This window comes from Antechinus flavipes, chromosome 5 (assembly GCF_016432865.1).
Source record: "Antechinus flavipes isolate AdamAnt ecotype Samford, QLD, Australia chromosome 5, AdamAnt_v2, whole genome shotgun sequence".
Lineage (NCBI taxonomy): Eukaryota > Metazoa > Chordata > Mammalia > Dasyuromorphia > Dasyuridae > Antechinus > Antechinus flavipes.
The window spans coordinates 105,313,366-105,330,309 of NC_067402.1; the positions used below are offsets into that span (position 1 = coordinate 105,313,366).

The window sequence follows — 16,944 nt, forward strand, 5'->3', positions numbered from 1 at the left end:
TTCATTTATTAGACAGTTGTCAAGGCACTTGAGAAATTCACTTGCTCAGTGTTACTCAGCTTGTATGTCATGTCTGAGGCAAGATTGGAACTCAAACCTTCCTGGCCTCCAATTTCATAACTATATCCTCTTTGCCACCTAGTTGGAGCCTTAGCTTCCTTATCTATAATTGAGGATACTGGAGTAAATTAATTCTAAGATCCTTTCCAGTTCTAAAGCTATGAACCTGTAAGATCTGATTCCTGTCATTGCCTCTGCCTTGCTTGTAAGAGACATCTGATAAATATTAGCTTCTTGTCTTTGTATTCCCAGTGCCTAGCAAAACTCCTTCTTTACAGAAAAGTTGAATTGAGTTAGTTGATTTAATAACAATTCCTATCTGTCCAAGAGTCTAGAAAATATTTAGTTTTGGGGTACTAAAAGAAATATGAACTGAGGTAAACTATTTACTCAAAGAAATTTATGAATGAATAGAAAGACAGAATAGTCATGTGTCAAAGGAGAGATAGGCTTTAGATTCCTTTGGCTGTTATTTTCACAATGAAAAGAAAAGGAAAGGAAAACTTCCAGCACTTTGGATGGGATCCCTTTGATGAACTTATAGAAGAACATGGGCCAGAGTCACACAAGATAGGCAGATGTGAAATGTTTGGGTTGTAGTCTGTATCATGGTAGGGATTATTTACATGAATGAGATCATGTCCACTTGAGTACTTGAGATATTCAATAAATATTTGCTGATTGATTTTTCCCCCCCTAATCTTCTCTTAGAAAACCTCCCAGAGTGGCTTTCAAAGCCACTTCATCAGGCTATTACCACTATCTCCTTTTCATTTTTCTCTTTTTTTCCTTCCTCTCATTTTAGGTCAATTTGATTGAAGCTCCTTTCATTTGACCAGGAACTCTCAAATTCTGAGCCTGTCCTCAAAACAGTGTACTTGTTTTTACTTAAGCAGTTCCTGAAATCCTATGTCCTTTGGGAAGTGTGTTATGTGTTATTGCATAAGTCAGAAGGCAGATTTTCTCCAGAATTAGGGCCAGAGGTAGATGAGATAGACACATCTCTAAGTATACCACATTCAATAAGAAGGATGGAAAGGTGCTTTGACAACTACATTTTTAATGCATATATTATTACAATAAAAAATCTTTTCTCCATGGTAGATATATACTTATTTATTAGATCTATGATGTTAAGTAATAAAAAAGAGCACAATTTTCAAAAGAGACAATACAATTCTCAAATCTTTCCTTTTTTCTCATACCTCCAGTGAAGCTAGGGTGAAATTCTAATAATGATTGCATTCCCTTTCCCCCACCCCATCCTACACTTAGCTTTGTTTTGTATGATATGTAAATATTTATTCTTGTGTGTGCATATTTGGAGGATATTTATTTTTCAGTTGCCATTTAAGTCTTCTTTATGTTTGTCTAAAGTGAATTTTTTTTGTTTGCGACATAAGGTCATGGAAAAAATTTTAAATCACTGCACATAGATCCTTTCGTGTTATGGTTAATTTGAACTTAATTTCTTTTTTGATCTTTATAAAAAAGGATAGAGATGAGATAAGCTGTGTGCTTCTGTAAAATTTATCAACTCAGATTTTTTTTCTGAAATTAGTTGATTCAGTTCAATATCAGATTTTTCTTGGGCTGAAATCTTCACCTTGCCCTTCTAGCTTTATCTCTTGGTCAGAATTCACTTTATATCTGATAACCTTCTTTCCTTTCCTGGATTTTCTTTTTCTTCTGCTTTGTTAGAGGATGTGCGATTTAACCTATACGTCCACAACCCAACAAACAGGTGTGGAGGAATAATAAGGATCTTTGCCAAATAGAGATGTTTTAAAATGGAGCTATGAAATAAAACAAACTACTGGATTCCCCTACTGTTAATTAGGGAAGAACAAGGAAAGCTCCAAAAGTAAGAATTGCCTTCAAAAATATTCCCAAACCTTACTCCCTACAAATCTTTCACCACAGAGAGATCTTCATCTCTTACTTCAAATGTATCGGCGCTGGCCACTTTAGCAGAGAGATCCCTGGATTAGGAGTCACAAGACTCGGGTTTTGTCTGGGGCCGATTACTATTACATTTCAGAGCCTGGAGAAAGCTCTTCTTTGGGACTAGGTCTCTACTCTGTAAAATGAAGGGGCTGAGTAGTTGATCTCTAAGGCCTTTTTTTCAGCTCTAAAATTCTGAGGTTCTAGGATTCCCCGCTTCCCAGCCTCCTTGATACCACCTTCGCGCCCCTACCTCTCATTCCCTTTTCCTTAGTTTCCCCAGTCCCTCACAGGGCATCGGTTATATTTACCTCTCAGGTTCTTTTTTTTTTTTTTTTTTTTCCCTTCTTTTTTTTTTTTTAATCCTAGGGAAAAGCCAGTGGGCTTTGGGCGGGTGTATGTGTATGTGTGGTGGGGGGAGAGGTTGATAGAGGCGGGGGTGTCGGGGAGGGCCGAAGGAGGCGGCCCCTGATTGGCTGGGGAGGGGGAGTGGAGGCACGGAGTTTCCCACAATGCCCCTGTGCGGTGCAGCCGCGGATGGATGCTGCGGGAAGGGGCTGCCATTTGCTGCCCCAGCCAGCGGCGCGCTGACCTGCCCAGTCTCCTGCAGTCGCCGCCACTTGGCCCCGGCCCGGGTCCTTGCAGCCGCTCCATCTCAGCTCGGTCCGTGGTTCCTGGGGTCGCCAACATGAATACTAGCTCAGGGAGCGGAGAGGAGAAAGGGGCTGCCGGCAGCAGCAGCAGCGGAAGCGGCGGTGGCGGTGGCGGTGGCGGCGGCGGGAGCTGCTGCCGCGGAGCCGAGGGCGGTGTACCGGACACGCGGAGCGCAGGGGCTGGAGCTTCGGCGGCGGCGGCGGCGGCGGTGGCGGCTGCAGCAGCCGCCCTGGAGGAGCCTCAGGCCACCGGTCAGAAGGAGAAGGACGAGGCTCTGGAGGAAAAGCTGAGAAACTTAACTTTCCGGAAGCAGGTCTCTTACAGGTAGGAGAGAGAAACCCAGGAGACCCAGTGATTTCCAAGTCCCTTTAAGATGTTCCTCAAACCCACTCCTTTCTCTTTCCTTTAAAACGATTATCAGGAAGTTGGAGACACCTGCCGAGCTTTCCTTCTCTTCTCCCCACCCCCACTCCCATTTCCTGGAATCTTTACCCTCCTCACAGCTTCGAGTCTGGAGTATGAGGATGTTCCTTTCCCACCCTGTCCTCGGGCTGAGCTTCTGGAGATAGGAGAAAAGAAAGGGTTCCTTGGTTCTTTAATTCAGAATAGGAGGATGGTGGTGATGGTGGGAGATTCAGGTAACCTGAAAGTCGTTCCTAAAGTTGCCCATCAGTCATTGCCTCCTTTAGTCACCAGAAATCCCCCAGATTTCTCTAGATGGCACCTTGGCACTAACTTAAGAACTGAGATCACTCCGACAGGTAGAAGCGAAGAGCAGAGCAGCTTTATATTTAAGAGGAAAAATTATGGTCACAAAAACCTGCAACTAACAAATGTATAAATATGTATGTACACATATATATGTATATATACATACTTGTATACACACACACACACACACACACACACCCCCCCCCCTATACTTTAGTATCATGATCTGGATTGCCTGTGTGTGTGTTCTGTGCAAAAGTGTGGTGGGTCTCCAACAGTTTACTGTTGGTGTCTCGATGAGGAGACCCATGTTAAGAACAAAATAATCATAATCACTTCCTGGAACTATATAATTGGGGCTAAGGAAGGTAAAGATAGTAGATTCTGGCAGCTATTCTAGCCAGAATGGTGTAGAAGAAAAGCTTTTCTTTGTAATGCATTTCACTAAAAGGCAAAAATCAAGTGTTATGCAGAGAGAATCAAGATATTGTCTATTTTGGGGCAGCTCAAATGGAGGAATTAGTGGTTTATCTTCTGATAGATCAAGGATTGAGGTAATGTGGGGGTCATAGATTAGTGTCATCTTTTTCTTTTTGAGATTTAATATATTATTTGAGAAAAGGTCTGAAAAAAGCAAATCTTCATCTAAAAAAACAAAACAAAACAAAACAAAACAAACTTATATGTTCCCTTCCAGAAAGCTATATCCAGCCTGTTAACCCATGGACTGTTATGTAAGCAAAGGCAAGTGACAAAGGTGTGTGGGTTTGAGAGTGTGTGTGTGTGTTTGGGGCGGGGGTAGATAGGTGAATCATTAAGATCCCTACAGACTTTGTGCTTGGCTGGGATCCCTCAGACTTATAGATCTGTTTGTTCTAGTCATTTACTGAATGTAGGTAATGTGATTTCTACTTTTTCATTGTTGCAAAATTGCTGGTTGAAGAAGTTGCATTCCAGAATTCCTGTGTTGCATTTTTGTTCCCAGTAGGCTGAGGGAATTTCCCACCTGAGTTGCTCTTTCTGTTACTCACTTAGATCAGGACCAATCAGATTTCGATCTTCATATTTTGGCTTTCTAAAAATAGGGTAAGAGGTGGGAGTGATGGGGAAGGATGGCTCTAGGGAGGCATGTTAGGACATAGAACATGCTACTTCTTCTTACTTAGTCCTTGGGAAGCTGGAGCTGCTGTGCAATCCAGTGCTGTAATGATCAGGAGTTAATTTATATGAAGCAACTCTGCTGGGTCTCTGTTGTCATGGTCTAAATCACCTCCTCGCGTATAAGAATCCAACATTATCATTTGTATCAACTCCTCCCTATGTAGGTCTCAGGCTAACATTTGTAAGGGAAAGCAGATCAAATTCTAAAGGGATTTTGTTTGGTCATAAGCTTTTGAATTCCATTTTAGTGAGGTGGGTGCTCTTTAAGCATCATTTCCCTTTAACATTCTTTATCTGTTAATTTTCTGAGGTCTTGAAAAGATGTCTCTGTTGCTTTGAGAATTGTGACCTTTTACTTCATGTCTTATGACCCCCTCAGACGAGGTCAGATGGTATATGGAACGAGTGGAAAGAAGAGAATCAAGGCAAAAGACCCCTACAGATTATTCTTGCTTCAGGTGACTTGGAAAAATTATCTTCCTGACTGCCATCTGCATCAGAGTCATCAGCTGGCCTGAGCCCTGAGTCCTGACCATGCTTACAGATGGTCTGAAAGGACGGGAGAGCAAGCTTTTTGGTGGTTTGGTGTCTGTTTGCCTGGGAGGAGCTCTTTACTTCATTACTTCAGCTCTGATAGCACCTGGAGGGAAAAGTGAGGTCATAGGATCATAGGACCGTGAGATTATAGATGGATAAAGAGCTAGAAGGGGCTTTAGGGGTTATCGAGTTCATCCTTCTCATTTTACAGATGAGGAAATTGAGACCCGGAGAGTTTAAATGACTTATTCAGATTCACCTAGCTAGTTAGTGTCTGAAATAAGCTTTGAACCCAAGACTTCCTTCCTGTCTCCAGATGTAGTACCTTATCTGCTTTTTCTTGAGAAAAAACTATCTGAAAAAAGCTATCACAACATGAATCCAACTTGAGATGGTTCATGAGCTGTGTGTGTGTGTGTGTGTGTGTGTGTGTGTGTGTGTGTGTTGTGCATATATAGATCTAGGGAATGGAGTGGGGAGAGAAAAGACAGTATCCCAGGATTAGATTTTGAGTTGAAAGGAATCTTCTGGAATAACCAGTCCATTCCCTTCCCAGAGAGAAGAAATTTACTCAAAAACAGAACAGTCAGTAAGTGGTGCAGTTGGGATTTGAATCTGCATCTTTTGACTCCAAATTTAAAGTTTTCCATAGCATTGGTTAAAAATTGTTCGGGAATATTGATATGGATGCAGGCAAGAGTTTTAAGATATACTTTGCCTTACAGAGGTTGGTTTATTTGAATACACCCTTAGTCTTCCATTTTTTAGTAAGTTAATAAACTTTGGATTGTCAGAGGATTAAAAGTATGATTGCCTTACCTGCTCGGTTGCTTTTCTGGGCTTTTTGAAGAACATGAGCTTCTTGTGAAATGGCACTTGACAGAGTGAGGAAAGGGGGTTATGTTTTGGGGGAGGTGTGTGTGTGGGGGTCTCATCATCTATTTCTGTTGCTAAGGAACATATAAACCAAGGTTTAAAAATAAATGAGGAGTGGGTGGGCATGCAGTGACTCCTGTCTTTTTAGAGACCAGAGCCCTTTTCAAAAGCCTTTAAATAGCCATTTCTGGAGGCTGATTATTCATTTTGCTTGACTTTGACTTTGTTAAGGAAAATAAACTCCTTTATACCCCAGATTTCCCCTCATTATCTCATCCTTCTTGAGTTTTTTTTTTTTTTTTGGGGGGGACCATTTTTCCATGAGGATTTTTCCTTTCTTTCAGTTCCTGCTCCCCTAGAGCAAGCAGGCTTTGTAGACAGCTGCGCTGAGGGTTTTATGAGGCAGTGTTAGTGAGCCAGTACTTTTCTCTTAAAATTAGTACCTTTTTTTCTTACAAATTAGGGTGCTGCAACAGATACATACATGCAAAAGACTATGTCATGTGTAGGAGATTATTTTTTCCATCCTTTTGGATTCCCATTTACATCAGCACAATAGAAGTTATTCTCAGAAACACACTAGTTTTCAGGGGATTCATTTTAGGTGTTAGGTGTGTGTGTGTGTGTGTGTGTGTGTGTGTGTGTGTGTGTGTGTGAGAGAGAGAGAGAGAGAGAGAGAGAGAGAGAGAGAGAGAGAGAGAGAGAGAGAGAGAGAAAGAGAGAGAGACAGAGAGAGACAGAGACAGAGACAGAGAGAAAGAGAGAGAGAGAGACAGAGAGACAGAGAGACAGAGAGAGACAGAGAGAGAGAATGAGAATATATATGAGAGAAGAGAGGAAAAAAAAAGACAGAAAGAAAGGGGAGGGAGAAAAGGGAGAGAGAGACAGAAAGAGAATGACAAAGAAAAAGAGAATCAGAGAGACAGAGTGGGGAGAGAGATTTTGTGTGTGTGACCATAGCTGCCCACTGGCTGCTTTTTCTCTTTCCACCTATTCCAAATGTTCTCTATGACTTTTTATCTCCTTATGGATCACATTGACTCTACACCTTTGGGTACCTGTACTCCTTCCATATTTAAACTGAAAAAATCCCTCTGCTGATTTGCAGTCAAGCTTATACATTCTAACACATGGCAGGGAGAAAAATATAATTGTTAAGGACTGCTGAGAAACATTCTTTCACCCACATGGCACATGCCATCTCTACAAAGATACCCTTATGAGATTTTCATATGGTGATAAAAAAAAATGCTACCCAGGTGCAATGTGGGTGAGTATAGAATCCAATGAGAAATTCACACTTCTGCTATCATATGGGCAGCCAAGTGTGAGAATAAAGTATGATTCTGAGAGGGAAGAGCACTGGGATATATTTCTTATGCTCTCACCTGCTTGCAAGGTGTTTCATTGCCCTTTGCCTTGGTCTCTCTCTCTCTATAAAATGAGGGTAGAAATGCCTTCTTTCTGTCGTTTTTGACAGGACAAGAAGAAGGTGAATTAAACACCATTTGAGGGTTGCTGTATGTTGCTTAGCCTAGAATGTTGCATATACAGAAAATATCTAGAATCAATAAACACTTTCTTTAGTGCCTATTTTGTTTTTTCTTAACTTAGCAATTAAGACATTGTATTAGCCTTCCATTTCTTCATTTTCCAAAACAGGAACATAAAGATAGAAGAAAGGCTAATGTGGATATAGGAGGGATGATATAGATCCAGTTTTTACTTTTTAATTATTACAAATATGGCTCACTTCAAGAAAGTTAAATAGTAAAGTTAAGAATTTTTTGTTTCAGGTGGTATTATAGAAAAGGGTTCTGTGGTTTGTAGTAAGTTGGTTACTTGTACCTGGTACTGTGGTAATAATTTTGGCCTGAGATAGGAGATCTGAGTTCAAGATCTAGCTGTTGAACAAGTCATTTCCTTTTTCTAGGGTAGGAAAGGACTGTATTAGATGACTTCTGAGGTTCATCCTAGCTCATTAATTCTATGAGTTGTCCAATGCTAACTCACATTTTATATAGCACTTTAAAAAGAGCTTTTTCCTTATATTAAGCATGTGAAGTATGTTATTATGGTGATGATTATTATCATAAATATTATTTTGGACTAAAACTGTATTTTAATTTGGTGACAGGAACTCCCAGTGAGGAAAATCCCTCTGCTAATATAGATTCTCAACTACTTTGCAACTCACCTGGAGTTACCTGAAGAGGCTGAAAAGTTGCTTTCTTATGGTCATGTGACCAGATTAGGTGGAACTTGAACTCTGAAAGTCTTGAATTCCAGGCCAGCTGTTGATATACCACACAATCTTTGTATTAAAATGAGGAAACTGAGGCTTTGAGATGAAGGTCCTTGACTTCAACCTCAATCTCTTTTCTTCAACTTCAGTGTTCTTTCCACTACACCATCCTATCTCCTTATCTATGAGTCATATGCTTGTCAGAGATTTTGTGAAATCAGGTCAATTTAAGAAGTAGAAAAAGAGCCAGTGTCAATGAAAGATATTTCACATATGAATATAAAGAGTATTGAAGTATGCTGGATATGGTATTGCCCATCTGAGAATAATCTCCTCTTCTCTATTTTCACCATATTCCTTGCCCAAGTAGGCTTCCAGAGCCATCCCATTTAGAACCAAGATCAGAAGGACAGGACTAATGAAAGAAGCATTATTAAAAATGGATAAAATAAAATGTTTATTTCATCTTTTCATTAAAGAAATCAACATTTATGCCTTAGAGGGGGCAACTGGGACTTTTTTTGTCCTAGGGAGCCAAATTTCTACAGCCCAGAAAGTAACTGAAGTCCTTCATCAGCATAGAAACAATAACATTTAACATTAACACAGTTAAGAAAAATTAATTAAAATAGGAACCTATCAGATGGCAGGCTGGAGGGAGCTTCTCTCTCTTGTCCCCATCCCCACACATGTCCAGACTCCCTGGAAGCAACCTCAAGCTCTGTCTTAGGGTCCCTAGTTGCTCCCTTCCCACTCCTGCTCAACTTGAGGGCATGTCCCAGATATAGTTTGTGATTCTTTCCTAGTCAACACTCACTAGAACAAACCTTTGAGTAGTCCTATCCTTACTTTTGGTTCTTTTCTTAGTATGTATTTCTGTTAAGGAGACAGGATATAATATGATAGAAAAAGCATAGTGTCTTCAGACTTGGGTTCAAACCTTAACACCCTCACTCAGTAGCTCTGAGATTTTGGGTTCGTCTGAGTTGAGCTTGGTCTCCTTGTTTGCTGTCTACCCTTCCTATCTGGGAGAATCACATGAAATAATGTATATGAAATTATTCTGTAACCTGTAAAGTGTTATATGGAACATCATGGGATTTAGGTTGTTCTTTGCCCCTTTGCAGGGCTTTCCTTTATCCTTGGATTTTTGTTTTCATGACATAGATGTTTTTATTCATTCAGCAAACATTCTAAAAAAGTATCTACTATATGTCAAACATGGTGCTGAATGCTGGAGTCAGGATAAAAAGAAATAGTCTGCTCTCAAGGATCTTACATTCTAATGAAGGCATAAGATGCTCTCTCCCCTGTATTTTTTCAGGGTAGGTAGCCAATGCATAGTCTGGATGAACGAACCTTTTCTCAACTATTCAGAGAGATGCTTTGGAATGAAAAGATTATAAAAAAGAAAGGCCAACCCACTGGGATCATGTTATTTATTGTTACCTAGTAGATTCTAGCTAATCATACTTATCTTATAGATACAATTTATTTCCTTCTAGGCAACTAGATGGCACAGTGGATAGAGCCCCTGGTCTGGAGTCAGGAAGGCTCATCTTCCTGAGTTTAATTCTGGCCTTGGACACTTATTAGCTGTGTGACCCTCAACAAGTTATCTAACCCTGTTTACCCCAGTTTCCTTAAAAAAAAAAAACAAACTAGGGGCAGCTAGGTGGTGCAGTGGATCGAGCACCAGCCCTGAAGTCAGGAAGATCTGAGTTCAAATGTGATCTCAGACACTTAACACTTCCTAGATGTGTGACTCTGGGCAAGTCACTTAATCCCAATTGCCTCAGGAAAAAAAAAATTGGGTCATAAAGAATTGGACACAACTAAAATGACTGAACAACAATAGATATTATATTTCCAATTATAGCGACTGGTACCAAGTGACATGGATTTTAGAGGTATAGATAGGCCATTTTCAACAGATGTAAATAAATGAGAGCTAGGGATAGAACACCACACAAAATAGCTACTTATGTACTTTCTGTGGTAGTATAACTCATTAAAATAATGCTGAATATAATTAGCCAGTGACTAATTGCTAACTATTTCAAGGGGATACAATATAGAGCAAAATTAAAGAAATAAAAACAGCTAGATGCAAGTACCTTCTACTGATTTTCTATTGTTATCAATCACTGCATAGTTTATCTTTTGTTTTCATTTATACTTGAAAGAAAACTTCTAATTTTCTCCCACTTATCATTTTGGTATCCTAATACCACTAGTCTTGTGTCTCTTCATAGTTTCAGCTATTTTGCCAACCTCTTGGGGGCTTCGGAGTGGTATCAAAAACCTTTAACTATCTATTTGTGCCTATCAAAGAGAAGGCATTAATTTGCTTCCCAAACACTACCAATTAGCTCTGGAACACTTTAATCCAGCCAATCCTTCGCCAAGGGAGAATATTGATTCCCTACTGCATGTACTTTGTGTTTACTTTTTCTCTCATGGTTAGACCCGAAATAGAGAGAAAAGTCATGGCTACTTAATTTGCCTGGAGATTGTATAAAATCCTTCAGTTGTCTTTTGTCTGATTCAGATAAGGTTCTTCTGGTTATTACACTTCTGTCACTGACTTTCTCTTTCTACTGATCTCAGTTTTGATGTAAAGGTCATTGTATAGAAAATTGCATAAGAATATTCTTTAATCAGCTTAACAGTTCTCAGTGTTATTGTTGTCTTTATTAGCCAGTGGGCTAAGCCCTTTCCCCCTTTTAAATGTTTTAAAAACACATTTAAACAAATGGCAAACTCTAGTATTTTTGCCAAGAAAATGCTAAATGGGGTCACAGAGAGTCGCATAGAACTGTAACGACTGAACAAAAACAAATAGATCATACTTCAATATTTAAATGGATTTATGAGCTCATCCTCCAACAATTCATATCATGGCTCCTCCCTGCCTTCTCATTTGCTATAACTCTTGTCAAAGTTTTCCCATTAATTCTCCCCAAGGGATCTCTCCAGTCTGCTAGGTCTTTTGACTTGCTGTGTGTCCCCCAGCAGCACAGAGGCTATCTATCTGTTCTTTCTTACTCTTCTTACATTACAGACCCACCTCCTTTTCTGGCCATACATCTCTTTGATAATATCTCTTACACAGCTCTGAGCTGCAATTTGTCATTAGTATTATGCTGTAGCCTATTTACTCCCACCATATGTTTCTTCATTGTCCTTTGGGTGACCTGCAGTTTTATTTCTCAGAAATTGTGTTATTTTATGATTCTTAGCCATATAGCACCACCAGAAAAAATTGGTTTGAAAAAGATGAATTTTTGTTTCAGGGAGAAAGCTGGGATCAGTGTAAGTACTTCTTAGCTCTGCAAATAAAATCTAGCCCACTCTCTTCCTCCCATTCAATTATGGGTCCAATTCATTTCACCATTTGTAGTGAACATAGGTGATGTACAGTTTTTTTAAAAGAGATTTTTTTTTCTTTCTAGGAAGCAGCTGGTGGCACAATGGATAGAACACTTGGTCTGGAGTTAGGAAGACCTGAATTCAAATCTACTCTCAGATACTTACTAGCTGTGACCCTGGGCAAGTCACTTAAATGGGGATGATAACAGCGTCTAGTTTGTTGGATCCTCCCAGTTTGTTGGGAGGATCAAATGAGATAATTATTTGTAAAAGCACTTAGCACAGTGCTTGTCATAGGGCAGGCATCATATAAATATTTATTTCTTCCCCTCCCCATTCCCTCACAGGGACTTATATGACTTTTGCATTAAAGCCAATGTGATTTCTATGGAAAAAGAAAATTCTTTAGTTCAAGATTAGTTGATGACATTAACAGGCAGTGTTATAGAACAAATCCTGATATTAGCCAAAAAAGGTCTGGCCACTGTTAAGTTTGAGAAGAAAAAAATTTAGTTAGAATTGGCAATGGCTGTCACTAAATTAATATTTAAAAATGATACTTCATATGGTTAGCCCTCTCTTCTAAACCTAGTTAGTAAAGCCTACTTCTGTTTGGTATTTGAAAGTTTTAATGTAAGCTTGATTTTTGGGGTTAATGTTAAAACTGCCTAGCTAGTATGAACATTATGTAGAGCTTATACTTTAGTCATGGTATTTCCATATGTAATAAATGAACCATAAATAGAGGATTAATAGAAGTTGTCATTCCCATTAAGAATATTAATATTCTTATATTAAATATTCAATATAAGAATATATACTTTCCTCATTTCTTTCTGTCTTTATCTCTCTCTTTGCACACACACACACACACACACACACACACACACACACACACACATCTATTCCTTAAATTTGTCTTTTGATTCTTAGCTTCCAGGAAAATTATTCAGACTTTTCTTGAAACTTGATTTGATTGATTGATACATTATTTTTCCATTTCTTGAATACCTACAGGGATCTCAATATTTTAAAAAGAAGCCCATTCTATTTTTTGGACAGTTTTAATTGTTAGGAAATTCTCCTTTATATAATGTTAAAATCTGTTTCTACCCAAAGTTTTTCATTCTTCCCTTTGATTTCAAGGCTTCATAAGATTGGAGCAAATAAATGAAAGAGTCCAAGTAGGAAGGCCTAGGTCATTGTTCATGGAAGTAGGGAAGGTCAGGCAGCCAGCCAGTATCCTCAGAGACAGAGAAGCTAGTCCTCAGGCACACAAAGAGCCCCACCTCTGAACGGCTGAGCAAATGAGTCAGGAACCTAAGTACAGAAGCGTTGGCTTACAAGCAGAGGAAGGAACAGGCTACTAAATATAAGTGGTTTGATCCAGAGTCTCCCTTTTCATAAATCACATCAAATGGGGGAGCAAAACCCATGGAAATCCCTGTAAAGAAACAAGTCTCTTTCCAAATTAAGCATGCTTATTCATATATCTTTTTAAATGTTCAGAGGAGGAAAAAACACCCCAAACAAAAAAGGTTTACTTCAAAATTTTCTGTCAAGAAGCCTGGATAAAAAGAAATTGCCTAAGGTTTCAACACAGACATGAACGATGGTCCAGGAGGAAGGGTAGATGGCTTCTCATTTACTTTGAAGGGTTCAAGGGCTGACTGTCATGTGTTTATTGTAAGAATGAATCAAGATGTAGGGATCTACTTATTAGTCATTCAGCCAATCAACTGGCACTTAGTAATATCTACTATGTGTCAAGCACCATGTGAAGCATTAGGGATACAAAGAAAGGCAAACCAGTCCTTGCTTTCGAGGAATTCACATTTTAATAGGGGAGACAGCATACAAACAACTTTGTATAAATAAGATACATGGATAAATTGGGAATAATCAATAGAGGCTTCTGATAAATTTTACTTACATCTCTTTTAGAAACCGTATGGACCAAAAAACTGAATTTTACCCCTCTCTTCCCCCAAACTGTATATATAAATATTCAGTAAATACATGAGGGAGAATAGAAGAAAGGAGTTCCAAATAGTGAAATTAATGCTGGCTCCAACTGGTATCTTCAGACATTGTTGAATGAAGCAAACATAATCTCTCAAAGAAGGAAGATAAGGCAATCTGACAGGTTTTGAATGCCAAATGGACTTCCACACAGTAGCTAGGAAACAAGACAGGTTTCTAAAACCTGAATAATTCTTTCACACATGAGGACTATCTCCAAGATTCCACAGGAAAATTAAACTCTATTTCAAAAATAAACTTTGAGACTACTTAAAAATAAAAGAACTTTTTATGAGTCAATGCCGAAAAAATTATAAAGGACTACCAGCATTTTAGAATCAACTTTTGGAGAAATCTTCAGAATACTAAAGGACAGTATTTTATTCACTGCCTTTTTTTTTTTTTTTTTTTTGGGGGGGGGGATAGCTTAGTTCAGCTAGATGGAATTTTTCTTAAAGATTTTTTTAAAACCCATTTAGCTTAAATTGTGGCTTTATTTTCCTTTTAGACCCTCTTACACAGCCTCAAGATTATATCTTTCATACTTTAATCTGACTGCCTTCAGAGTCAAGTCACATCAAACTAATAAGCTTTATTAATTGTTTGCTATGTGCTAATTACCATTCTCAGCACCAACAATACAAAGAAAGACAAAAAATTAGTCCTTAGTCTTAAGGTTCACATCCTAATGAGGAGATGATATGGAAACAAGTACATTCAGGATATATGCAGTGTAATTGAGAGATGGAAGTATATCTTTCCTCTTTAACCTTTAACCTGATGAGAGATCAAAGGTTTCAGTGATCTCTGTTTTAGCTTTATCCAATTTCTTTCTGACTGTTCATGTCCCAAGGCAGTCCTTTTTATTCTGTCGGGAGAATTTATTAAAGATAGGGATCTTTGTGTGTATTTTTTGTATTTTCAGCACCTAGTCCAGTGCCTTGACATAGTGGGTGTTTAATACATGTTAAGCCTGTGCTTAAAGATTACCAGTAAAGAGCAGCCTACTACTTCTTCCTGAGATATCCCATTCCACCCTTGGGAAATTTAATGTAAAAAATTGTTATCCTTTTATCATTTTGTTTTCAAATATATCCCTCCTCTTACTCTTCCCCAGAGCCCTTCCCTTCTTACAAAGAATAAAAGAATAGGGGATGGGAAGGGAATAAGTTTAACAAAATTAACCAACACATCAACTAAGTCTAAAAGTCTAAGGAAGTATTTGACTTATAACCTCCCACCTCTGTAAAGAAGGGAAAAAAGTATATCTCCTCTTTTATTCTTTAGAATCAAAGTTGAAAAGTATAATGACACTAGCTTTCACTGTTAGAAATTATCCTGATGGGGAAAAAAAGAAAAAAGTGTATTGTCCACTAGGTGACAATACATTTAGATGGATTCCCAAATTGAATGATCAAAAGATATTTATTGATGGTTCAATGATAGCTCAGAAGGAGGTCTCCAGTGACTAGTTAACATTTTTATCAATGACACAGATAAAAGAATAGACAGCATTCTTATCAAATTGGCAGATGACAGTAAACTAAAACTGATGACTAATACACTAGATGACAGACTTTTTTCCTCCCCTCTAATATCAAGCCTAAATTTGACTCTTTGAAACTTTAACCTGGTTCTGCCTTCTGAGATCAAATGGAACAATTCTAATTCATATTTCATGTGATAGCTTTTTAATTACTTAATAACAGCTATTATTTTTTTTTTTCTTTGAGTCTTCTTTAGACTAAATATTTCAAGTCCTTTCAATCATTCTTCATATGGCATAAACTCTAGGCCTTTGACCATTCTGATTAACAATAATAATAGCAAGCATCTATATATCACTTTAAGGTTTGCAAAGCTTTTTGAATATATTATTTTATTTGATCTCAGAGTACAGTGAGTTTATCATCCCTTTGTTCCTGGATGCTTCAGATGTCTTAATGAAACCTAAGTCTGTTACCTTTTTTTGGCAGATACATCACATTACTGACTCATATTGATGTAGTATTCTATCAAAACCCTTGTATTTTTTAGACAAACTGCTGTCTAACTATACTTTCACAATTTGAACCTGTAAAGTGGTTTTTTTGAACCAACTAATATTCCAACCTCTCAAGAATGTTATTGTTCCTCAGTCTGTCATCTGGTGTATTAGTCATCAGTTTTAGTTTACTGTCATCTGCCAATTTGATAAGAATGCTGTCTATTCTTTTATCTGTGTCATTGATAAAAATGTTAACTAGTCACTGGAGACCTCCTTCTGAACTATCATTGAACCATCAATAAATATCTTTTGGCCATTCAACTTGGGAATCCATCTAAATGTATTGTCACCTAGTGGATCTCTTTTTTTCCCCACCAGGATAATATGAATAATTTTTGTTAAATAGTTTGCTAAGATCTAGGTAAACTATAGTTACAACAACATTCCTATCAGAAAAAGGAATAGGGATAGGAGAAGTTTTTTTTGGTCATGATTTTCTTGATACCAACGATGACTCTTTGTGATCATGGTTTTTTTCTAAATATTCATGAATCATCAGTCAATAAAACGTTTTAGAATATTACCAAGAATTGAAGTCAAGTTCATCAGTCTATAGTTTGTAGATTTTGTTTTCTCCACTTTTTCTAAATTAGGACAAAATTTTACCTTCTTCAGTCCTGTGGTCATTTTCCCATTCTGCACAATCTTTCAATCTCAGTGACATCAGCTCAGCATTCACATCAGTTGGTTTTTTCAGAAACAGAATATAGTTTTTCTGGGCCAGATGACTTGAATTCATCAAGGATAACTAGGTATTCTCTTGTTATTACTTGTCTTTGATGTCAACTCCCTATTAACTTCTCTGTTCTGTCTTCATCAATACAAAGGTCATTCTTTTTGATAGAGAAAATAGAAACAAAATTAGATTTGAGCACACTATGAAGTGTGGTCCTATCTCTTCTTTGATAGTCTGCTTCTCCTTAATTTTTGACAGAGAAAATAGAAACAAAATTAGATTTGAGCACACTATGAAGTATGGCCCTATCTCTTCTTTGATAGTCTGCTTCTCCTTATATAGATTAAAGGAAAAAAAAAAAAAACCCACAAGTCTTTTATTGTCCTTAGTTTTCCTTTCCAGGCCAGCTTTATTTCTATCTTTAGTGTTTCTAAGACTATTCTTACACTACCATGCTATGCTTTTGCATTCATCTTGTTACCTGTATTTTTTTCTTCTCTTCCTATCCTTTTAAAACTCTAACTTGACTGAGGAGTTATTTCTGCCAAGCTTATTGGGCATGCATCTCCATCAGTCTCTTCAGGCAATTTCTGTTTCTTCTCATTGGAATAATTTCTTATTTTGCTTTTGAAATTTCAT

At 38.0% G+C, this 16,944-nt stretch overlaps 1 protein-coding gene across 2 annotated transcripts in view; it reads left to right on the forward strand.

The window, feature by feature from the left end:
* Positions 1-2,401: 2,401 nt before the first annotated feature.
* The window catches only part of DGKI (diacylglycerol kinase iota), a 565,471-nt gene continuing 550,928 nt past the window's right edge, over positions 2,402-16,944 (forward strand). For both annotated transcript variants that reach the window (XM_051961507.1, XM_051961508.1), the window contains exon 1: positions 2,402-2,982. In XM_051961507.1, the coding sequence (XP_051817467.1) occupies positions 2,546-2,982 (437 nt within the window). In that variant the 5' untranslated portion in view covers positions 2,402-2,545. The remainder of the gene's footprint in view (positions 2,983-16,944) is intronic.